This window comes from Neopelma chrysocephalum, unplaced genomic scaffold, assembly GCF_003984885.1.
Source record: "Neopelma chrysocephalum unplaced genomic scaffold, ASM398488v2 Primary Assembly neopelma1_60, whole genome shotgun sequence".
NCBI lineage: Eukaryota > Metazoa > Chordata > Aves > Passeriformes > Pipridae > Neopelma > Neopelma chrysocephalum.
Window position 1 is genome coordinate 17,259,451 of NW_020897715.1, and position 24,066 is coordinate 17,283,516.

Below are 24,066 nucleotides of genomic sequence, written 5' to 3' on the forward strand. Positions count from 1 at the left end.
GGATCACTGGATGCATGGGACCTGGACCCACTGGGGTGATGAGCAAACCCCATGAAGGCTGTGGCCATGAAAGGTGGTGCCAAACCTACTGGGAAAGCTCTGGCTGTTGCAGATGAACAACAAAGCTGTTGTGTTGGGTGAAAAACAGTTGACACTTCTGGTTAAGCAGAGCAATCTGACATAGCTTTGTAATCAGCTCTGATGTGACTAAGGGGGTTCAGCTAGAGATCTCCAGATGTCCCTATCCACCTATGAATTTTTGCGATACATGAAGAAATAGAGGCCTGCCATGGAAAATTTGAGCTGAGCCTGAAGATATTTTGAAGTGCTGAGCCCAGAAATGAATGCTCTTTGTATCTTCTAGCTGTTACCTCCTCGTTTCCCCTTGGGCAAATGATCCCTTCCGCTCAGTCTCTTTGGTCTTTCACACCAGTTTTAAGCCAATAGATGATACAAGACTGGGATAATCAAAACCATCGCACAGGCAGAGTCACGAACTCTCCTTCAGACCTGGAAAAAGTGAACCCTCCAGCTACTGCTGGTCTGGGAGGAAAACCTTTCTTGCTTCAGGAAAGTCCATAATCACCTTCTTGCACTAGCTTTAAAAAAAAAAGTGAAGATCAATTATCTCTTCCACATACACACTGCTTCCTCTGGGATCAGGGGCTTCTTTAGTCCCTCTGGTTCGGAGACATATTGCTCAGCCACTTCCCATTTGCCATATGGGAAACCAAAACAACTTGCCTTCCCAGATCCTTAAGAAGCCTGTGTACTGTTCCCTCCCACCTCTCTGCCTTATTTCAAGAGTGGAGTCAAAGACACACTCATGGCTGATCCAGTCTGTGTGTTTTCTCCGGGAAGAAGTCTGTGTTTACGTGTGTGGGCTCAGACTCGGGACATATTGCAGATGGACAGGATAGGAGTGCTGTATATCATCAGTGGATGAGTTTGGGTTTTCTTTCAGTGGTGGGTTGACCCTGGCTGGACCCCAGACATCCACTAAAGCTGCTCTAATGCTCCCCTTCTCAGCAGGATGGGGGACAGAAAATATAACAAAAGGCTCTTGAGTCAAGATAAGGACAGGGAGAGATCATTCACCAATTACTGTCACAGGCAAAACAGACTTAACTTGGGGGAAATTAATTTCATTTATTACTAATCAGATCAAAGTAGGGCAATGAGAAAATAAAACCAAATCTTAAAACACCTTCCTCCCACCTTTCCCTTCTCCCTGGGCTCAGTTTTGCTTCTGATTTCCTTTACCTCCTCCCCTCCAGCAGTGCAGGGAGTTGCAGTCAGTTTATCACTTGTTGCCTCCGCTGCTCCTTCCTCCTCGGGGTGAGGACTCCTTACACTCTTCACCTGCTCCAGCGTGGGGTCCTACCCATGAGAAACAGTCCTCTACAAACTTCTCCAGTGGGAGTCAATCCCACAGGCTGCAGTTCTTCATTAACTGCTCCAGTGTGAGGTCCCTCCACAGGGTGCACTTCTTCAGGAACAGACTGCTCTAGTGTGAATCCCCTGTGGAGTCACCAATCCCACCAGCAAACCTACTCCAGTGTGGGCTTCTCTCTCCATGGATCCACAGGTCCTGCCAGGAACTCCAGCATGAGCTTCCCATGGGGTCACAGCCTCCTTCAGGCATCCACCTGTGGGGTCCTCCACAGGCTGCAGGTGGATCTCTGCTCCACCATGGACCTCCATGGGCCGCAGTGGGGACAGCCTGCCTCACCAGGGTCTTCCCCACAGGCTGCAGGGAAATCTCTGATGCCTGGAGCACCTCCTCCCCCTCCTTTTGCACTGACCTTGGTGTCTGCAGGGCTGTTTCTCTCACATATTCTCTTTCACTCCTCTTTCTCACTGCAGTTACCCTTCATCCCTCACACTCCTTTACTATGATATCCCAGGGGCTCTACCACCATCACTAATAGGCTCAGCCTTGGCCAGGGTGGGTCTGTCTTTGAGCTGTCTGGCATTGGCTCTATGAGACATGGGGAAAACTTCTAGCAGCTTTCACAGAAACCAGCCCTGCAGCCCCTTCATGACTAACAACTTGCCACGCAAACCCAGTACTATTTTCTGGTGAGCTTTTATGGTTTTAGCAAAACATGAGCAGTCACAGGGGTGAGGAGAGACCTAAGGTATGAGTATTCAAGGGTCGCAGCCGCACAAGATGGCTTAAAGGCCCAGTGTGGTGCCACCAAATACAGCTTTGCTCTCGTGGGGGGCATTTTCTATCAGACACAGAAGATGATGCTTTCAAGTCTCAGGCTGTTCAGGAAGCCTGAGTTCCAGCTGGAAGTATCTATGCACCGCAGCAGTTACTCAGCTGAGCCTCACAGAACTGGGATATTGGACCAGACAAGCTTCACCTTGTCAGGTGTATCTGTGCAGACAGGCTATGGCAGATGGCTCAGTGACTTGCTGCAAGTCAACCATTAGAGAGGTCAGGAGAGCACATGACCCACGTATGTGCTGTGGATGACATCTGACTGATGGTACTTGTCACCAGGGGACTGTAGGAGCTGTATGTTCTATAGACCTCTGGTGTTTTGAAATTATGTTTATTTTTCCCATTCTCTACCGTGTATCTTAAACACTTCATATCAAAAAGTCCAATTCAGCTTTTCTAATGTCCTATCTGGGTTCAAGATGTTTTATTCTCATTTTAGTCACTTAATCTATGAAGTGGTGTTATGTCAGCAAGGTGTTTGGCCACGTCCTGCAATGCAGAATATTATCCCTAAATCCAAAATGCTACTGGGGCTTCCTGCGTTCAAGATGGAAGATCCTGAAGCCAATGAAGGCTGTAAGATGTAGCAAAAATAGTCAGTTTCCAGAGCCCTGTGATTACCTGTCTATCTACTTCTCTGGCAGCTTCAGTAGAGTCATGTCTTAGACTTTCACAGGTCTTACAGCAAGTCATGCATCATTTTAGGATAGATTTATTAGGTTACATAATTTGTAATGAAAATTTTCAAAGCCCCTTACTTGAAGCATTCTTCAGCATCTTTTCTGTTGTTGCATATCCAAATGACTTGACAAAAAGGTCTTTGCTGGGCAGCACTTCCCAATATGAACCCAGGTAGCACTCCATTAGGTTTGTCCATAAGCACACCAGAAATCCCATCTGAAAACTTGTAGCTGGTTGATGCTTTCTTATGGGAAGGACAGTTTCTTAAAAAGTGCTTATAAATTTTTCCTGTGTCAGATTCAGTCTATAAAGCAGCTGAAGCTGTTGTATATGGCTCCAACAAACCTTCAGAGCTTTCAGGGCAGCAGCATGGTAAATATGAACCCAGATTTCAGCTGGGAGCTTGCTGTTTTTTTCACAAAGTAAATTTCACAGAAGACCCAGTAGGGATGTTTGGGAAACCAACCTTGTAATTCAAATGAGTCTGGAGGTTTTGCTCATAACTAAAGAAAATGCAGATTGCTTCAGGGTCTGTGAATCCCTTTCCATAACTGTAGAAATAAGCATTCTTGTAGAGCACTGCTAACAGTGTGCCATGTTGTAGTTTCTCTTTGGGAGAAGATCCAGTTCCACCTCAGTTTGTCTATGCTTGAAAGGGTTCAAAGATCAAATCCTGGCTAAAGGTCTACCATCTGCAGCAGTATCCCTATAGGTGTTCCCAGTATTCCTCAGTGCTGCTTTTGCTTTTATTTCCAAGTGTGAAAAGCTGACATATCACTGATGAGATCCAAAACTGCAGACAAAAAAGGAAGACTGGTGTTATGGAATTGGGATGCAGAGTGACACCTGTAGTGTCCCAAATGCTATACAGCAGAACATTTTAGTGCTGTACATGTTCTCATCACTGAGGACTCCAATGGGGACCTCCAGCAGGAGCAAGTCCTTCTCCCTTAACTTGGAACACAAAGGCTGAACCCCAATCTCTTCTTTCAAGACCTGCTTGTGCTGAAAAAGGGCACCACCCCGAGCGAACAAGCAGCACAACCAAACATAGCTCAAACTGATACCTCTCAGCGTGGAGGGCGCACCTTTTGTTGCTTTTCTTGATCTCGAACGGATTTATTACTGGGAGAGGGATCGCTGGAGTCCTTTACGCATAACTTTCTTGCCTCAAGGGCCCCCTGGTGGCACAAAACCTGACATGTCTGTAAATACTTAACCGAAGAATTGTGAGAAGCCTTCATCTGCGTCTCCCTGTACTCAAAACGCCAAGCATAGGGCATGCTGTTAGCTGTCTCTCAGAGTGGAGGAATCGGGGATGGCTCTGATCACACCGCTGGTGAACCTGTAGAACTGAGAAGTCTGTGTGTGGTCAGTTACAATCGGATTTGTCTTGGCTGAGTGTCCACAGGTCGACTTGAACACACACGAGTGCCTCTCTATCCTCCAGGAGACATGGTCCTTTGCCTGGAGAGTCCAAGGCAAGTCTAAGGGACCTCCACTAGAAAGACACATATACATTTTGGTCCCTTTCTGAGTAGCATTCCCTCCCTTATTGGATCCCCTGGGTAGAGCCTTGGAGTGTGTCTGTTCTTAGGAAGTAGGGGCCCATTTTTCTCACTGTCTACAAATCTGGTTGGTGATGAAGAACCTATATTGGACACCCAACAGCAGAATAGGCTCCTGAAATCACTGCAACTTTCTGGAGAACCTGTTTTAGGGTTGTCAGTTGTAGAACTGCCTTGGGGAAACAAACTTCTGGGTTTATCTGGAAGGTTCACAAGTCCCCAGACAATCACAGCAATTGTCTCCAGTATCAGTGTTGCACTGCATTGCACTTTAGGGCACTGCTTGGACACTCCACTTCTCCCAGAGCCATTTACAGATATCAGCCACATATTGAGTGTAATTCTATGTGACAACAATAGCATTTTAAAAGTTTTCTGTCATTTCTACCCTTAGTACAGTTTCTCATCCACTCAGTTGTGCTTGGGCAGCTACCTGTAGGAACCTGCCATAGAAGTAATTTTAGTTGTTCCCTGTTCTAATTACACACTCACAGTTTCTTCTCTTCCTCCTTTAATACCAAAATTATACATTGGTCTGTCTTAGAACCCCATGAAGAGCCGTATTTCAGGAATTGTTCAGGGAGCAGTGAGTATGTAGCCAGGGGCTGTCATTCCCAGTGGCACTGGGACAGGAAGGCAAATTTGGAAGAGTCTCTTGGGTCAGTTTCCTCATGAGAGCAGCTGTAAGGTGGAATCTCACCCTCGAGCACCTGGCAAAGTTTCCAAGTTATCTTCTGACCCTTCAATGAGCATGCCCCTTCACTTTGAGGATGTCTCTGTTTTTTATATCCACCCCAAACATTTGTTTTTCACAGACCAGGAAATGCTGTTACTGTTGGCTTGGTTATTTTTTTTTCCTTTTGAATAACTACTCTTGAGCCAGTATGACTGTAGCCTCTTTTTCCATTATTAAGGCTTCTGAACTTTACCTTGGCTCATGACCGGACCATATTGCCCATATTTCCTCCTCTGCAGAAGCTCATCTGGTCTTACAGTTCAAACAGGGGGCATACAGAGCTCTTGGGGTTACCAGTCCTTCAGAGTGACTTTTATTTTGACTTAATAAGCAACACATAGAAGAAAATTATAGTAATAATAATAAAAAAAAACCAGACGTGAAAAAATAGAAACCCCTCTATCTCCTTCAAGTCTGGAACAAATGAGCCCTCTAAGCACCTGTATCTAGGGAAAAAACAACCAGCCCCTGCCAAACTCAGGGGAAAGTCCCCACACCCACATGCCATCACCACCTCAGTTCATTTAAGTCCAGGAGCTTTTTCCTTCCTTTTCCCTGTGGGTTATGTGCCTCAGCTCAGGAGTTATGCTCCTCCACTGTTTTCCTCTACTGGAGTTTTCTTGCAGAGCAAGACCAGCTGGCTTTTATTTTTGAGTCTTAAAAAAGGTACTCATGAACTCTAAGGGAAGCCCTCTGGTCAGGGCTGTAAGTAAGGGAAAAGCCTAGGGAAATACGAATAGATAGTGCTTTATTCTCATGATGGTGATCATCTAGCTTGGCTCCCTCATTCCTGCAGAGAGTCTCATATCCTAGGGCTGAGCAAGAGGATGCCATCGACCGTTTTTCACGCCAAGAGTCTGCAGGTGGTGAAGAGGCCACTACCAGAGTTCTTCCCATGTCAGGGCCTTGATGTGAAAAACATGTATCTAATTTTCAGCCAGATTTTTGGTTTTAATTTTGAACCTCTGGTCCTCCTTATGTTCCTCTACTGGAGTAGAGAATCTACCTCTATTTCACATCTTCTTCTCATGGGAAGAAAATATCAAAGATGCATTGTAAGAGCATAAAAATGGTCGTACCAATGGTCTCTCTATGGTGCTCTGCTATGGCCAATACAAGATCCCTAAGGAAAGGCATTGAGAATCAAGGCATCATGTAGAAGCTTCCTGCAAGCAAGAGTCAAGGACATCCTGAGCTGGCAGTCATACCAGGTCATCACATTCAAAAGCCAGTGAGGAACTGATCCTCCACAAATTACCTAATCTGTATTTGAAGTCATTTATACTCCTGCTCTCCATAACATCCTAACATCCTCTAACAATAATTACACTATCTTTGTGACATGCAAAATGAATTTCCTCTTGTTTGCAGTAAAATTGCTGCCTGAGCTCACCACTGTTTCCTTCAGATTAGGTAAAAGAGATCAAGCATCTCAAGTTTATTCATTTCAAAGCAAGATCTTCAGGCTCCCAAGTCAGAGTTGGTTTGGTTTTATTTTTGTACCACTCTGCTAAATCCTTTTCCCACATCCATTTTCAAAATATGGACACGTTCCAGTAACTTGTGCTGTAAACAGAGGTAACACAATCTGTTCACTCCATGAGATCCCATCTAATACAGCATGTATCATCTATCTCCCTCCCTGGAGCCTTGTCTTCCCAGGATACTGTATTATGTTGCGGAAGTGTGATTCCACATACTTTGTTCCTCCATGTAGAACCTTATGTTTTAATTCTAAGTGTGATTTTACCAGGGGTTTTAGGAGGTAGTTACTTCCCATTAACTTGGCCAAATATATGCACCATGCCAGGAGAGACAGTCATACCTGCAGAGCTGTGTAGCCCTTCTAACCATATTTTGTCATTGTAAGACATCCATGAACATCAGAAAGCATTTAGATGTTGAGCAGCCTATCACTGGAAGCTCACACAGTCTGAATTTCTAGGACACTTTCATCTCATCAGCAAAGCCTCTGAAGTATTTACGCAGGACACAAAAGCATTAGCTGCTTTATCTTCTCCTCTCACACACGCTGTGCAGCTAAAGAGAGTCCTTTGGTCTTTTGTGGCTTTCTGAGAAAAACCTGGCAGAGAAGCCTGTAAGAGTGGAGAGAGCACTGCGCAGCATGGAATGTTCACCTCCTGTAGAATGGGACCTGACACCTGCAAACAGAAACTTCTTAGCACCAGGGAAAATTATCAATGGCACCAAACAAACAAAAAAAATCAAGCTTAAACCCATGTTTTCTGCATGTGGCCTCAATTGCACCACAGTGACCAGCTCCTGGCAGAACTTCCTAATATTTAGTTGGCTCCCCATCTTGGGAAACCAGACCTCTCCCAGCCCTCCTTGTGACACAGGAGGTCCCACCCCTTCTTGGGAATTTTGAAGTCCATTTATAGTTCTATCTCTTTGGTCCCAGCCTCCTTTGAGGGTGAGGAAGATTTAGATCTTACACCAAGAAAGCATGCTTTACGTGCCAGCATAGTGAGAATGGGGGTAGCTCCAGAGCCAGAGGGGTCTCTTTGCAGTGCTAAAGGCAAGAACACAGCAAGCAGTGATTATCCATAATTGAAAGTGTTCAGGATTTTCCTGAGCCTGGCCCTGAGCAACCCAGTCTAGTTTGAGAGTCACTCTGCTGGGAGCAGAGGGGCGAAGTAGAGACCCCGGAGGTCCTTTCCCACCTGAATCTTCCTGTGATACTGTGACTAACAAACAAGTGGGTTTATTTGATTTTGTGGTGTTTTTCTTAGTGAGGCAGTAGAAGATATCTTACAAAAAGATGTAGGCTGCTACCTGCCATGAGGTGCCAAGTGGAGAGGAAATTGAAAAAACAGCTCAGTTGCCACTACATTCTGAATTGCAGTCTGGCACACAATTGTGTTAATCCAGCACAAATGCGTAGTGTTGCAGAGAGGGGCAATCCCATCTTCCCTTTCATCTCTCCTGCTGCCTCTCTTTTGTCAACACTGATGAGCAGCAGAGAATTGATCCAGCTGAAAACTAAACTGTAAAGGAATAAATCCATTTTGATTTACAATGAGTCCTTTCAGTTTAAAAATGCACCATCTCCCTCCCTAGCAATTTTTTGTTCAAAGCAAAGTGGTTGGGGATCACCAAATCAGAGACTTTATTCTCTTCAGGACTATTCTGGAGCACTGCTGTGCCCCTCCTTGCTGTGCCATCATCCACAGCAACTTTCCCAGTGATTGTATTCTTCTGCAAATGATTTTTCATAGCATCACTGCTCCTTTAGTTACCCTCCACTTTTTCATATCTAGCTTTCCCACTAAGAAAGAAACAACATATTCTCTATTTAGCCTGCAGCTTCCAGAGCTCCAGTGTACCATGAGATATGGGCTCCTGTTCTCCTGCCATGATGCACCATGAAAACACAGCACGTGGATCAGACCCACTTTTCACAGTTCCTGGGGACACAGGCAAATAGGCCTAGAGCCAGATCCCTCTGTGCTCTGATCAATGCTCATCCTCCAGCATCTGAAACACGACAAGGTGCCTCTTCTCTGTTGGAGAACCCCAGGTTACTGCCCAGAGTAGAATACAGAGAGGATTTGAGCCCCATGAGCAGAAGGCACATCCTTCTGTGGCAGTTTTTCTCTGAAGGGATACAGTACTGCCAGTTGAGAGCAACAGCAGCAATAAGGATATGAGCCTGGAATATGTGGATTGGCCTTTCTCTCTTTTATGGCACTTTCAGAGATTTTGTTTGCTTAATATTTCTGCTAATGCTCTCCTGCTTTCTGGGCTATCCCTGGTGTCCAGCACTTGTATGTCATCCAGCTCTGCTGTGGACACTGGAGCTTCCAGTCCACTAGGTCCCAAGGACCCTGCAGATGGTCAGACTCTTTCTCTCCAGGTACCCTGGGAGAAACACATTTTGGGAGTCCCACTCTCAGACCAAGGTTCAGCTCCCATCAAAGTACTCCTCAGCTCATACCTGAGTTAAGGCAATGTTTCAGGACCACTCAGCTGCTGCCCCAGCCTCTCAGCAACATGTTGGGTCGGTGCCTGACTCCTTCACCTCAGTGTCAAGGTCACTGTAACTGAGAGCAAAGCTGGCACGTGTCTCCCATCCCTCTTTGCTCTTGAGAAAACCCAGTGCAGCTCTGGGATGTTTGGGAGGCTATTGCATGGTTTTTTATTGGATTAGAAGCATGAACACTACAATGAGAAGGGAGTCAAAATATAACCTAGTTTGCTGCATGGATTTTTGTATTTTATCCACCCCACCCTCTGTGTTGCAAAACATGGAGGTTGTGGCATCAAAAATATCACTTAACTAGATATTGGCCAAGGTACTGATAGCCATAACCATCTCCACAGGTAGCTGTGATGACCAATAATGATTCTGTAATTGTCCCATCTCTCCTTGAGGAAGAATCTGGAGGTCTTTTGAAAGAGAATAGTTACACAGTCCTCCACAGCGAATGCTGGCCAGACGCCAAATATGCCCATGAATGCAGCATATTTTCTTCAGTAATGAAATCATTGGGGGGTTTGTTATGTTTTGGGGTTTTTTTTAGCAGAAATCCAGCCCACAACTTTAGTGAGATCCCCCCAATGTTGTTTCTGACTTTCTAATTCAGGTTTCTCTGGGATATGCAGCTGAGTATTGTCATACAAAGGGTACTCACCTTCTAGCACTGTAAAGAAAGAGGCTGCAGATTTGTCCAAAGACCCCATAAAGCTATGTTTTCTTAAAGGTGCTCTCACGGGATTCTGGGAAGCAGGGCACTGCTGGACTCTCCTCAGTGCCATATCAGAGACCTGTGGTGACTCAGGCATTGCCCCCCTAAAAAGGACCCTTTCAAAAAAGCCTCCCAATCAGGCAGCCAGTCACTCTGCCTCCTCCTAGCACTTCTGCAGTGGCTCATTTTGGTTGTGCCCAGATCTACTGGGAGATGGAAACTTTCTCTTTTCCGGTGCTCTTCTCCTCGCTGCTTTTTGGGACCTGTCACCTCAGATGAATGTGTCCCTTCTCCAAGACCACCCTCTGATGTGTGGTGTACCCAGCCCCTGGGGAGATAACATGCTGCTTCCAGGCATCACGAAGCATGTTTGGTACCCACCCTGGACTTAATTTCATATACAGAATGCACCTCTGGTTGGCGCCTTGGTAGAAACTATCATGGCCCTTTGTGTGGGCAAAGTGGCTTGCATTCCTCTACCTCAAGGGTGCCTATTTTGATGCATTACCCCATTGTGCATCTCACAGAAAGCCTGCCAAGCTGTGGACACCAGCTCTTTCTGCCTCAGGGTTCTGCTGCTTGACCTCTCTGCAGCAACAAAGTGTTGACTTGGGAACCACTGCATCTGTCCCAAGTGCCCAGAGAAGGGCAGCTCCACTACTTCCTCTCTGCAGCTGAGCTTAGATTTCTTTTAGTTCCCTAAGCTTCCCAGTCAGTGCCAGAAATCTCGCAGTTAATCCCAGTCTGATCCCTGAAAACCCTGTTGCCTGTGCAGGCGCCTGTTGGGTACCAACCTGCCCAGCAGCTCTTGCTCACACCACATCCTTGCCAGACCTTCCCTTCTGTTTCCCCAGGTGTGGCTGCTTTTTGTTTACAGTTCCTTGCCATGAAGTTATTAGTTATCTCCCATTAGTAAGGAACTTGGTTTTGCCTGCTATGTTTGCTTTAGCACTGGACAAACAGCAATCAGGATGTTTTACATGAGGTCCTTCTGGCAAGCACTCTATCTCAGGAACACCCAGGCAAGCTGATAACCCAGTCTTCAAGTCATGGCATGGTTTCCTAGATCAGCTGAAGTCTGAAAATAAATTCTAGAGCACCTGAGAAAGTCAGCATAAAGTGGAAGATTGTGACTACTTTCAGATTTGATGGTGCAAGGACCAAAACATGAAAGTGGAATCACTCAGAAAAACACGGTATTACAGAAATCTGGAAACGCAGTGGAAAATTCCTTCAGCAAGACTAACTCAATGATACTGCAGAACAGTGTTTTCTATTGCTATTTTTCTTGGTGAGTGTAGTTTGCATCCATAAGACATGCCAAGAGAGACAAGAAGAGCAATGTATTAAGGCTGTGCACAAGCTGACTGCTGTGGTGAAGTCTGGAACCTGGCTGAAGCTACTAATGCCGAACAAAGGAGCATTTAGTGAGCTGGGCTTCTATGTCCCTGCCCTTGACTACTTCTGTTGCAGCCTGCCCCTCATTCCCCATGGCTCTGCCAGGGTCCCACACATCCCTGTCAGCCTCTCTGCCCAGGGGACCCACGCAGGCAGTTCAGAGAAGATGTCCCTGTGCTGATCTCTCTCTGGTCACTGTTATCTCTGCAGCGGGGTCTCATTCTGGGAGATGACGAAAATGCCATTCGAGGGAGTCAGCATTAAAAATGGGTCGTTAGAGAGAAACGTCACAGTGTCTTTGCTAAAGATAGCCTGGTGCTGAGTAAAACAGTGCCTCTAAAACCTTCCTTTTACAACATGCTCACTCAGCATAATAACCCCTCGGCCCCAAACACCGCTCCCCAGTGCCAGGCAGCTCCTGTCATTTTCCTGGGCTCTCCATCAGTCTCTTGTGACCACCTCTTGGGAAGCTGTAGCAGGATGGGACTACGTCCTCTGCTTTGCTGAGTCTTACAAGAGATAAGCATTTCCTAGAGCATGGATTCCTTTAAAAGTGGTTTTGAGGGCTAGAGTGGAATAGTGCCAGGGTGCCAAGGCTACAAGCGCAGCGAGAGTTGAGATGGAGGGAGAGAGCAATGAGCTCGGTGTGTCCCTCAAGTGAGGCCGGGGGGGGAGCAGATGATGCTGGACTGCAGCAATGTTTGTGTCTCCCCACCACGGTTCCAACTCCCTTCTCTCTCTCTCACCTTCACCCACACGCTCACACCATTCTTGCACTGCTGATTCAAGGGAAAGAAGAGGTTGATGCTTTCTGCTTGAACTGGTCACCACAAACTGTTTTTCTTGAACAGTAGGAAAAAAACACCTCCTGACAACTGTCACAAGTTCTCCCCTATCTTTGCTCCTCTCTTTCTCTCTCATGCGATCCCATGGACTGTGTTACACAAGAGGGCATGTGGGACCACTACAAAGCAGTCCCTCGGGGACATGGAAGCACATGAGGTTGCACCTGTACACCAATCCCACTCCTCAGGAGGCTGGAGAGCCATGTGTGATGAAAGAGATGAGAGCTGTCACTGCAACAGGGGTCTGCTGAAGTGAGGCATAGCACTGGCCCTCTTTTATCCTTCACCTTCACCACTCAGTTGAGGAAAACCAGAGAACAAGCAAGGATCCTTCCACAGTTAAAAAGTGGCCACTATGAGTCACCTCCCTTCCCCCAGCCTGAGGAAAAGCCCCAACACTTGGGGGATGAGCCACCGAGGGGCTTGGGTGTCTGACACATGTCACGAAGGGCTGATTAAGTCCGAAAGAGTCAGAGCAGTGGGCTGCTGGAAAGTGTGAACCACAACAGTGGGGGTTCTCTGAGACAAAATGGGCCCCAGGATGAGGTACATGGATGGAAATGTATTGCCTTATGTAAAGGTCAGCAGCTTAATGGGAGCTAGGTTGAGCCCCCTCTGTGCATGAGCTTGAGTGGGTTTTCCCAGAACTGCTGGAGGAGGAGGGTCCCTTCCTCACACTCCTCGTCGTGCCACAGTATTCAGCCCCTCTTTTCAGTTCTGATTCCTTCTTCTGGATGCTCCTCTCTATCTTCTTGGACCACCTGGGCTTTATCCCATATTGGCCCTGGACTCTAGATTGATGAGTCACATGTGCCCTAGTTGGAGCTCACCACAGACCATTTCCTCATGCTGCCTTTGAACTGACCAATGAGAAAAAGCCAAGAAACTAGCTCATTTGGAGGATTAAAGAAGGAAAGAAAAAGAAAATGAAGGAAAAAAAAAAACCAAGAAGAAAGAACAGCAGAAATAAAGACCAACATGTTCTTGAAAGCCCTGAAACAGTTAGAGAGAAGCTGTAAGAGACGGAAAGATCAAACCAAAAAAGGTAAGAGATGAAAGAAAAACATGAAGGGCACTTGCTGGGAAGTGTCTTCTACACTTTTTCCACTGGCTATGTAGAAGCGAAATTTGTAAGAAAAACAACAGCGACTCAAAGAATTTCCACTAAAAGATGCTTACAGCTGTGTCTCTGGTCCCTCCCTCCCCTGCTCTCACGTGCCTCAGGCTTATACTGGTTTCTTGGTGGTGACGCATCTTCTTAGTGATATGAGGAAATTTGCTGCCCACCTGCAATATAAGGGCATTTAGGGAAATGCTTTGATCAGAGAGAGAGAGAGACACGGCATGAGAGCAAGCACATCCCACTGACCCCTCTTTACTTACCCACCAAATTCTAGCACCTTCTTTGCCCATGCCTCATTTTTGCTGATCTCTTCAAGCTTTGGATCTTGTCAAGCACGGACCCAAGTAGGAGGCAGCCCCTCACCTTTCCTGGATGCCACCATGAGGCCGGTGTCCCTGGTGCTGTTCCTCACCTTTGCCCTGCTGGCTTTCAGTGGTAAGAGGGGATGAACCTATTGGGGAGGGCAGTGTAGCTCAGTAAGCTGAGCCTGTGTGTTACTTGGTCCCCGACAAGACTGGAAGGGAGAGTTTGTGCCCTTCCAATCCACCAAAGATGGCCAGATATTGCCCTGCTCTCTAACTTGCCCTGGCAAACGCGGCATCCCCACTCTTTGCTCAACTCTTTATCTTGTTACAGCTGGTCATATCCAAGCAGGATTAGCGGAGGGGGAAAGCAGGGACCAGAAAATGTGGGTCAGAGAGGGGAGTTCAGCTGTGCTGCCCTGCCACTTGAGCCCCAGAAAAATGAGAAAGACCTTGAAGCAGCTGCCTGACAAGACATCTGTGCAGTGGAAGAGGCATGGGGGAAGGTATGTCAGGGTGAAAAGAAATTTCAGTCCTTCTGGGGGGACTGGAGAGGGTGGGAGACACTTTGAGCCCCTTTTCTCTTTCCCCATCTTCCCTCCTTCCTGCCCCCTCCCTTGATCTAACATTTGCCTCTGGGATGAGCTGCTCACTTATCCCACTTCCAGTGTCCACCAGGAGTCACATGTGGTACTGGAGGTGGGGTACTCAGGCCTCCAGAAGACGGCACTGCTCATGAAGCCCCGGGTGTCACTCCAGGACTCTGCCTTACACAATGGCGATTTCTCCCTGCGGATTGACCCCGTCAGGAGCGAGGACGCTGGGCTGTATGAGGCACGGGTGGAATACAACTCGGAGGTCCATAGCTGCCACGTGGAGCTGGGGGTAATTACAGGTAGGAGAAGATAGAAAACCTGGAGAATGTTGATTTTAGGACCGGGGAGGTTGTAAAGGTGGGATGGGGTGGGGATGCTGCGTTTGGCTGGGCAGGTCAGAGTACAGGCAGCATCCTCCTGAAAGCACACAGCTTTCTGCTGTCTGCTCTCAGTTCTGGAGGGGCGCCTGCCTGTGGGACAAGGCTAAGACAGGGGGACACAAAGAGTTGTGTTGGTAGTTCCCCTGTGATCTTAGCTCACCCCCCACCCCAACACTTTGGTTTTTTGCAGTAACCCTCAGTCCACCCAATCCTGTGGAAGAAAATGAGCCGATCTTGATGAGCTGCAACTCCAGCTACCGGGCCAGCCTTGTGGAGACATGCTGGTTCCATAACGGGCACCTGGGCCCCACCTCCAGGACCTTCTGCTCCTTGACTGGGGCTCTCTCCATCCTGCGGCCAGCCATGAGTGATGCGGGCTCCTGGCACTGCCAGCTTCGATACTCTGATAACGAAATAATTTCTGCCACGTACAACCTGCAAATTCTAGGTGACCTCAACCTCTGTGTTGATATTCCAGCATCCCCAAGTTAATCCCTTTGATGTGACTGACTAACCCCAGTAGCTCCAGCTTCCCATCTCCCACCCTGTCCTCACTTCCCAGGGCAGTCATCTCCCATCTTTCCAGCCACCACCTCACATTGTGCTCTTTCTCTGGCTTAGGTTTTGATGGCCCAAGCAACCCTGTGGTCTATGCTGCAGCTGGCTCTGCAGCCCATCTACCATGCAGCCTGAGCTACCTTCCCAGTTCCTTTCAGATGAACATGGTGACAGCCCACTGGAGCCACCTTGCAGGAGGACACTTGCAAGACTGGGACATCTTCCCGAATCTGAGTAACAGAAGCTTCCCCCTGCATCTCCCTGTGGTGGGGCCAGGTGATGCAGGGCAGTACCGCTGTGCTGTCTCTGTGGGCCACAAAACAATCAGCAGGGAGGTGACCTTGGCAGTGGTTACAGGTGAGAGGAGAGACAAAGAGGTGCATTACCCCTCTGGGGCCCCCCAGTGCTTACAGATAAACCTCCCCACATGTCAGTGCAGTGAGCATGGGTAGCTCCTGATCATGAGTTCCCACCTCGGGGTGGGAAACAAGATCTCTATTGAGAGCATTGCACTGCACTGGAGTCTGCTGAAATCGGTTTTCCTTGGTGACCTGATTATTCCTCTGAAAACTAGGGAAGACAAAGAAAATAAATTAGAGGAAATAATAAAGAAGGGGTGTAATAGAAGAAGGATGGATGAAGAAGAGATGTGGACCTGTCTGTGGTCTTTCCTGAGGGTATTTTTTTTCCTTTGCTGCAGTGACTCCAAGCATCCAAGGACCAGTTTCTGAGGGGAGCCGTTTGCTGCTCATCTGCAGCCTCACACACTCCCGGGGACATGAACGTTTCCAGTGGAAGCACCTTGGCTCAGTCCCCACTAACAGCAAGCTGGCTGTGGCCACCCCCCAAAACCTGGAGGGCAGCAGTGCCCAGATGGGACCTACCTTGGAAATACCCAAAGTGTCACAAAAGGATAGAGGCACATGGGAATGCAGTGTATATGGCCCAGAAGGCCAACTGGGAGGAGTGGAGTACGAGCTGCAGATCACAAGTACTGTCCCCCATGTATTTATAACCAATCTCTTCTTGCCCTATTCAGTTCCCTGGTGCCTTTCCTCTCTCACCTTCTCCCTGTCCTTCTTCCCTTGGACCACTTGGATCCCATCTTCTTGTCATCCTGTCTTAGCTCTCACCAGTCCCTTATGTTGCTCCTTCCAGTTCCCTGGACTCTTTCCCATTTTGCCCATTCCCAGCCTTGCCCCAGGGCAAAATTGACATTCCCTTCCTTCCTAACTGTGGTTCCTCCTCACAGGTGCCCAGGTCTCCATCCCCCCTGCTGTCTTCAGTGGGCAGGTTACTTTTGGGCTCACACTCACCCTCCTCCTTCTGCTTGCTGTCTGTGTTATGGCTCTGGCCCTACAGAAAAGGGTAAGTGTCCATCACCCAATTTCTGTTATTTTTCCTGTACATCAACCCTTATTTGACCTTATTTGGCAGCTCTGGCTAACCATGGTGTTTGTCTGGAGGCAGGTCAGACACCTCAGAGGAGGGATGAAACCTCCTAAGAAACAACCACAGCCCAGCCTAGAAAAGCTTCATGTTTATTATCCCAGAGATTAGGCCACGCTGTACTAGAGAAAGGTTAATTTCCAGGCTTTTGTACGTGTTGTCTCTCTTATTCCTTATCTGGACACTTTAATGTAAAAATCTCCTGTTCTATATAAATGCCTACTGGTGCCCAGACACAGATCTCAATCCAGGGCTGTTGTTTCTGGCTCAGCCCTCACATCTCAGCCTCTGCTTCTGGCAACTTACTGACCTCTGTTTGCTCAGCTTGTTCCGGTATCTTGTCCTCTGAAAACTCTACCTAACCTTTACGATCCCAAAGACCAGGCCAGGGCTAATGGTTCCCACGCATGTCCCCAGAAAAAAAGCTATGCAAACAGGTCAGACCATTGCTCTGCAGTTTTCATACTGTTGCTCTGCAAGTTAATTACATGGCAAATTCATCCTTCAAGGTTTCCTTTTGTTGACAAGAGATGCCTTTCGGGTGTAGGTGTGATGTAGTTGCCTTCTACTTAACTTCTTGGAAAGGGTCCACAGTGAAAAACTCCTTCTAGTGCAGAAGGGGCTGGAGGATTGGAGCGGTCTAAGTTCAAAAGAGCTTGCCCTGGCAAAAGAGCTGGGAGCCTTGGAATTGGCTTGAGCTGAAGACAACGGATGTGTTAGCATTGATGAAAAACCTTAACAAGTCCCAGTGGCTGGAGACTGAAGACAAGCAGCATAGGAACAAAATCAAGGTCGGAAGTTTTAAAAAACCACTGTGGATACCACTAGAGCAGCTCATGACAGGTTCTTCATCATCCATCCTTAATCATCACTGATGGTGAAGGATAATCTGAGGCAGAAATCTACAGTTTCTGTGTGACTCTCTGGGCTGTGCAAGTCCGGGACAAGATGATCAGAACCACCCTTTCTGGCCAAAAACCTTGGAAAAAATCCCTTGGCAGTGTAACTCTAAGGCCTCAGCTAGCAGGAAATAGAACACCTGGGTGTCCGGCTGTTAGTTAAAGTCTCATGCAGCCAGGATATTTACCACCCCAAAACATTTGCATGTGCCCTCATGGCTTTGCTTTGCTGCAAGCAAGGCTCCTGTGTTGCAGCACAGGTCCTCCATCCACAGGTGGTCCTCAACCAGCTCTGGGTGGCCCTGCTTTATCAGGGCATTTGGACTGAATCATGTCCAGAGCTCCCTTCCAACACCAACATCCGGTGATTCTATGATTCATGCCCTTCTCTGCACAGACTCCCCGCTGGGCTCATCCTCCATCAGAGTGCAGATGAGGTGCCTCTAGCAAAGATATCAGCTCTTCTCTGGTTCTCTCCCTCTCTCTGCTGGCATCCTCTGAGATTACATTTGCTCTCCTTGCATTAGCTGGACACTGGATGCTCACCACAGTGTATCATGCACACTCAATGGGCTGTTGCCCACACATTAGGAATTCCTATTCCGATCCCCTGAGCCTATCAACGTGCCATTGGTATTGTTGCATTTCATTCATCCTGTCACTCAGTTTAGTGCTCTGTTCTCCTAAAATATCTGGGTCTTGTGGGATATTTTCATCCTCTTTCTTCCAAATGAGGCTCCTCAGCTCAATCAGCTACCTAACTCATTAGCACTTTCACACTCTCTATGCAAATAATGACTGATCTTTGAAGACTTGTGCTTATCATTTCCCTACAGCCTGACAGAAACATGCCAGCAAAATCGCAGTCCCTTCTTCTTAGCTGGGATTACACCTACCATGCTATTCTCCAACTAATCTCATCCTTCTTGCTGAACTGATTGTCTGTGTGTTGCCCTATACTTCTACGCTGTCAGAAGCCCTGAGATCTACATCTTTTCCATTGTCTAGAAAGTCACTTGTGAAAGTAGTTCTGTCTTTAATTTGTTCTTATCTCATTTTGCACAACCCTTCATGCCTTTACTACTTCTCTCTGAAAAGGTGGTGTAAAATCTGGCATACCATCAAACCTGACATTGGCCTGACCATTGCCCAGATCACTCTTTGCTCTCCCTTAACCATGTCCTGTCTTTGTTATTCCTTATGCTCATGACATCACTGAGGATCATGTTGGGACAGCATTCCCCAGAAGAAACTGCAGGTCTCAGAGAGTGGCTTCTTCCCTGGCTCTAGCAGGGAATGGGAGCCTTATGGTTGCAAGCAGTAGGATCATGTTTTCCATGGCAAGGAGAAGCCCAGTCTACCATGCCATTCAATCTCCCTCCCATACCTGATGTTGCTTCTTTTTTCCTTTTCAGGCACAGACTTCTGCCTTCTCAGCACTGGAAGGGATGATTGCAGTCCCTGGGCCACGGAAGTCAATGAAGGAAAACCAGAAAGGGAAGATCCAACAAACTGAGTGCTGACAGGAGCAGGGACACCAGGGCTAGTCTGCATGGGAGGATGAAACTCTGTGTGCCGTGCTGCAGAGAGATGGGCGCCATGCAGACCTGTCAGGGGGGTCTAAGGATGGCATGAACAATGCAGAAGGCATTGGGAGCTCTGTACCCGCAGAGGGGATGGGAGCTGCCTACCAGGGAAAGGCAAGCCTCACTGCAGCAGTAAGGTGGCCAGCAGCACAGATGCTTTGGAGCTATTGGGAGTATTTGAGCCAGTAGCTATTGCTTGCTTTAGTGCCACATCTCTGCCTACTCTTTGCCCCTCCTTCATGGCTCCTCTCACAACCTTTCTCTGGTGGAACACCAGGATGCAGGAGATGGCTGGAATCTGTCTTTCCTGCAGCCTGACGGTGTTTTCTGCCCCCCTTACTTGCTTTCTTCTCCCTCTGCCCGCACTGCCCTGATCACTGCCCTGTTGCACATTTTGAGAATTTAACTTATTAGAAACTCATTTTAGAACTGAAAATAAATCTATGTGACAAAAAAACCCGCTGGTCCCTGTGTGTGCTTATGGGGGATTGTGCCTATTTGACAGTGCCGGGTGTACCTCTGCCTGTGTGAAGCCATTTCTAAGGCCTTTGCTGCCTTCTCTTTCTCTTTCAGTTCTGTTTTACTGAAGTTGCCTGTTCATTTCTGACATTTTCACAGTGGGGAAGGGGAAATTAAATGCCGCTAGAGAAGAAAGAATCACAGGTTCAGTCTCTCCCTTTTGCTGTGTTTCAGAGTCTTTTTTTCTTTCTTTTTCTCCCATCTGGCTGTCCCTGTTCATTCATTCATTTATTCCTTTCATTCTCACGTTTTCCTGAAAGATCTACAACTGATGTTAGGGCTCTCTGTCACTCTCCTCCTGCTAAGGATGTATTTAGTAATATAAGTGTGAGTCTGCCAGGTCCCATCTCTCAAGACCTTTAATGTGTTTAGCTTTCATGTAGTCAGAGAATGCTCTTCACCACCTCTCTGAAAAGCCATGGAGGACTGTGGTACTGCTCTTGAACAGCCATTACATGCCACCCCAGAAGAAAGCCTCACTAATAAAGAGAGCCACACGTGGTGTCTCCCATATGGGTCCCCAGGCTGTGGCTGCTCAAGGGGGCAGCGGAAAAAAAATTAAGTTCTCAATATTTAAGATGAAAGGTTCTCTTGACTTGAGTAAGAGGGATCAGTAGCATGCCAGATTTTCATTATTTCACCAGGCATATGGTGTGTAGCTTTCACCTTCCCTTTCCAAGAGGGAAGCTGCATTCACAGCTACCGAACGCACTTTGGGATCCTCAGACTGCAGGTAGTGGAGCAGCATCCAAAAAGTCACAACTGGCCCACTCTGAAGAGCATGTCTGGATTCCACAGCTCTTTAGCTAAACAGTTAGCCATGTATTTTGCTGAAAATGACACCCATTTCTCCTCTGAGTCCTAGAGAAATGCATCAGAGCCACGAGGTAGACCAGCCTGCTTCAACCATCCCATGTAATTTCAGTCAGAACCAACAAAACGCACGACAATCCAGCCTGGTACCAGAATTTTCCTAGGCAATTGATAATACTGCAATTTTTTTTAAGGTTGGAGTGATCTGTAGCTCAATCCCCTCTCTCTGCCAGATGTTTTGGAGATAGAGAAAAGGTGGGTGAGTCCCAGTGGGGCTAAAGGGCTGTCTAATATTCATCAGGACCACATCATACTCTCTCAGTGCCTCACAGCAGTTTGCTCTCTCTTCTCATACACAATGGGATGCTCTCTCCTCCTGTGTGTTATACTTTTAGCATTGCCTTTTACCAGCCTGGGTGTTCTCATTGCTCAGACGTGTGCCTGGTCTCTCTTTAAACCTCTCTGTTTCCTTGTACTCTCTGGCTTCCTCCGGCAATCAGTCCTTGGGTCTGCTTATTCGCTGTGTGAAAATGGTTCCTCTATTGGTTTTGAATTCAAAGCTTTCTGGTTTCATCATCTGGTTTCTTTTCTTCTGTCACAAAGACTAGAAGAAGAGGGACTCCCAGATCTATCATATCTTAGATGGTCATTATTTTACCACCTTTTATCACATTTTTTTTTTGTTTGTTTCCCCATCCCCTCCTGACTTATTGCCTTTCAGCTACAAATCCCAGTTTTTGGGGCTTTCTCGCTGACGGCTTGCACAGGCCCATCTCTGTGCATGGCCAACTCTCCTCACACTCTTTGCTCTGGAGGAGGAGACAGCAGCCTGGCAGGGAAGTGGTGCTGATTCACATGGACACACAGTGCCTTTCTCTGCATTACTTCAGTCTGCCCCTTCATGGCTCCCGGTGTTTTGTCTGCTTCTCTGAGAGAAGTTCCCCACTGAACAACACTGAGCTTGTACCCAGCTGTGCCTGTTGTGATGGCCAGGGCTCTTGCCTGACCTGGTGCAGTGTGCGGTTACAGAGAGCAAAAGCCTCCTCAGCTGGACAGGGAAGAGAAAATGTAACAAAAGCCTTGTGAGTCAAGATAAGGGCAGGGAGAGATCATTCACTGATTACCATCATGGGTAAAACAGACTTCACTTGGGGAAATTAATTGAATTTATTACCAACCAAATCAAAGAAGGATATTAAGAAACCCAAACCTTAAATGAAGTCCCTCTCACCACTCTGTTCCTCCAAGGCTTACCTTCAGTCCCAGTTTTCTCCACCTCCTTCCACAGCAGCACAGAGGGACAAGGAATGGGGTTTGTTGTCACTTCATCACAGATTGTCTCTGCCACTCCTTCCTACTCACGGGGAGGACTCCTCACACTCTTCCTCTGCTCCAGCATGGGTTCCCTCCCACAGGAGACAGTTCTCCACAAAATTCTTCAATGTAAGTCCATCCCACAGGCTGGAGTTCTTCATGAACTGTTCCAGTGTGGGTCCCTTCCATGGGGTGCAGTCCTTCAGGAACAGACAGTTTCAGTGTGGGTCCCCTGCAGGGTCACAAGTGCCACCAGCAAACCTGCTCTAGCATGGGCTCCTTTCTCCATGGGTCCACAGGTAGTGTCTGGAGCCTGCTCCAGTGTGGGCTTCCCAGAGGGCCAAAGCTTTCTTTCAGGCATTCACCTGCTCTGTTGTGGGATACTCCACAGGCTGCAGGTGGATCTCTGTTCCATCACAGACCTCCACGGGCTGCAGGGGAGACAGCCTGCCTCACCAAGGTCTTCCCCACAGGCTGCAGGGGAATCTCTGCTCTGACAGCTGGAGCACCTCCTCCCTCTCCTTCTGCACTGACCTTGGTGTCTGCAGGGCTGATTCTCTCACATATTCTCACTCCTCTCTCTGCCTGCAGTTGCTCATTTTTCTTCCACCCCTCTTAACCATGTTATCCCAGAGGTGCTACCTCTGTTGCTGATGGGCTTGTCCTTGGCCAGCAGTGGGTCCATCCTGGAGCTGGCTGGCACTGGCTCTGTCAGACACAGGGGATACTTCTAGCAGCTTCTCACAGAAGCCAACCCTGTTGCTACCCTGCGACCTAAACCTTGCCATGCAAACCCAATACACAGAGGCTGAAAACTTTGAAAAAACACAGGAAATCCAGTGGATTCCCTTTTGGCAGAGAGGGGACCTTAAGGAATGCAAAGAAAGTGTTATGCATGCAAATTCCTTTGCATATGACTCCTCCAAAAGGAATGGGAAGACAATCTTTAATCCCAAATTAATCTTTTTTTGGTAAGAAAGATCAGCACCATCAGAAAAAAATCATAACTAGGTCCAGATGTTCTGCATCCAGGACTTCTCAGGGATTTACAGTGAGAGGCTAAGTAAGTGCTAGTGAATAGCGTAATCTGACAGAGGAGCAACTAGAAACACACCTATTGTGGTCTTGGTACATTCTGTACAGCCTTTTAAAACCAATAAAAAGTTAGAACCAGATCTCCAATTATGTAGTATACTAAGGCACATTGAGTTTTATACTTGCTTGGCAAAATTGTGGGAACAATTTCAGCACCAGTTCTGCAAAAAAACCCCAATGACTTACTACTCTGCTTGTATTTCTTCAGCACTTTTACAAACACACCCAAAATATCTAGGGTTCTCAATTTTGCCCTCTAAAGGTTCCCTCAAACCAAGCTCCTTACAGGAATGTTGTTGTTGCAGGTACTGCATTTCATGCCACCTACTGAGATTCAAAGCATCTGGGGCAGTCTTTTCACAGTTGTGGATTCCATCATACTCAAGAGCTTCTCTCCGTGGTTTCCATCTTGCTGGCCTGTCAGTTCAATGCGACTCACTCCAGAAGCTGTCATATGGTGCACTCTGAAAGGGATGCCACTTCCACCTGAACAGATGGGTTTCAGAGGGTCTTAGGGAAAGAGGACCTGGGTGCCTTCCAGGAACACTGGCAGGAGGTGACACACAAGGATAGCTTCTGGGAGGATTTGTTAATTCTCATTCTCACCGAGGTTTCTCATGTTCCTCTTCTTTTACAGGCACTGTGTGTCTTCCTCTCTTGTCACCAGGTCAGCATCCCCCTTTTTGCATGGAAAATGACACGGGTTTTGGACCAAGGAGAAGGCATCAGCAAACTCCCTAACAAGCTCTGGGGGCTGTCAGGAGCTCAGCTAGGACCCTCCACTCGGGCACTCCCTAGCCCTTTAAAATCCTAAATTAGATATTAGGAAGAAACTCTTTACTGTGAGGGTGGTGAGGCACTGGAACAGGTTGTCCAGAAAAGCTGTGGATGCCTAGTCCCTGGAAGTGTCGAAGGCCAGGTTGGATGGGGCTTGGAGCAATCTGGTCTAGTGGAAGGTGCCCCCAGATGATCTTTAAGGTTCCTCCCAACCCAAACCGTTCTGTGGCTGTATGAAATCGCACTCCCGCAGCGCTCTGAAGGGGCACCTACGCTCGGGAGTGAGGGCGCGGCAGGGGCCGGAGCCTGCAGCTGCTGCTCCTACACTCCCTCCTGGCACAGGGCTACTCTCCTTGTCCCGAGCCAATGCCGCCATCTACTGTCCTCCTATGCCGGGATTCTCCCGCCCACACGCGCCGCGCATCGAATACATCCATCCCTGGTGCCTATTGGGCTGCGCACTCCGTGACTCAGCTCCCCAAGGA

At 47.7% G+C, this 24,066-nt stretch overlaps 1 protein-coding gene across 2 annotated transcripts; it reads left to right on the plus strand.

The window, feature by feature from the left end:
• Window positions 1-1,999: 1,999 nt before the first annotated feature.
• On the plus strand, window positions 2,000-19,507 carry LAG3 (lymphocyte activating 3). Of its 2 annotated transcripts, none has more exons than XM_027681533.1 (9): window positions 2,000-2,082; window positions 10,203-13,728; window positions 13,930-14,101; window positions 14,264-14,490; window positions 14,762-15,019; window positions 15,193-15,486; window positions 15,830-16,120; window positions 16,382-16,497; window positions 18,893-19,507. In XM_027681533.1, the coding sequence occupies exons 2-9, from the start codon at window positions 13,674-13,676 to the stop codon at window positions 18,998-19,000; spliced, it is 1,521 nt and encodes a 506-aa protein (XP_027537334.1). In that variant the 5' UTR covers window positions 2,000-2,082; window positions 10,203-13,673; the 3' UTR covers window positions 19,001-19,507. The 2 variants fall into 2 exon arrangements, with proteins under 2 accessions (XP_027537334.1, XP_027537335.1); XM_027681534.1 differs by lacking the exon at window positions 2,000-2,082 and having other exon boundaries at window positions 5,565-13,215; window positions 13,610-13,728.
• Window positions 19,508-24,066: the final 4,559 nt, after the last annotated feature.

What these genes read in the sequence shown, in the direction of transcription:
- LAG3 (XM_027681533.1), top strand. Translation starts at nt 13,674, where the DNA reads ATGAGGCCGGTGTCCCTGGTGCTGTTCCTCACCTTTGCCCTGCTGGCT. An exon ending in TGCCCTGCTGGCTTTCAGTG is followed by an intron (nt 13,729 to 13,929) that starts GTAAGAGGGGAT and finishes ATCTTGTTACAG; the next exon opens with CTGGTCATATCCAAGCAGGA. An exon ending in GTACGAGCTGCAGATCACAA is followed by an intron (nt 16,121 to 16,381) that starts GTACTGTCCCCC and finishes TCCTCCTCACAG; the next exon opens with GTGCCCAGGTCTCCATCCCC.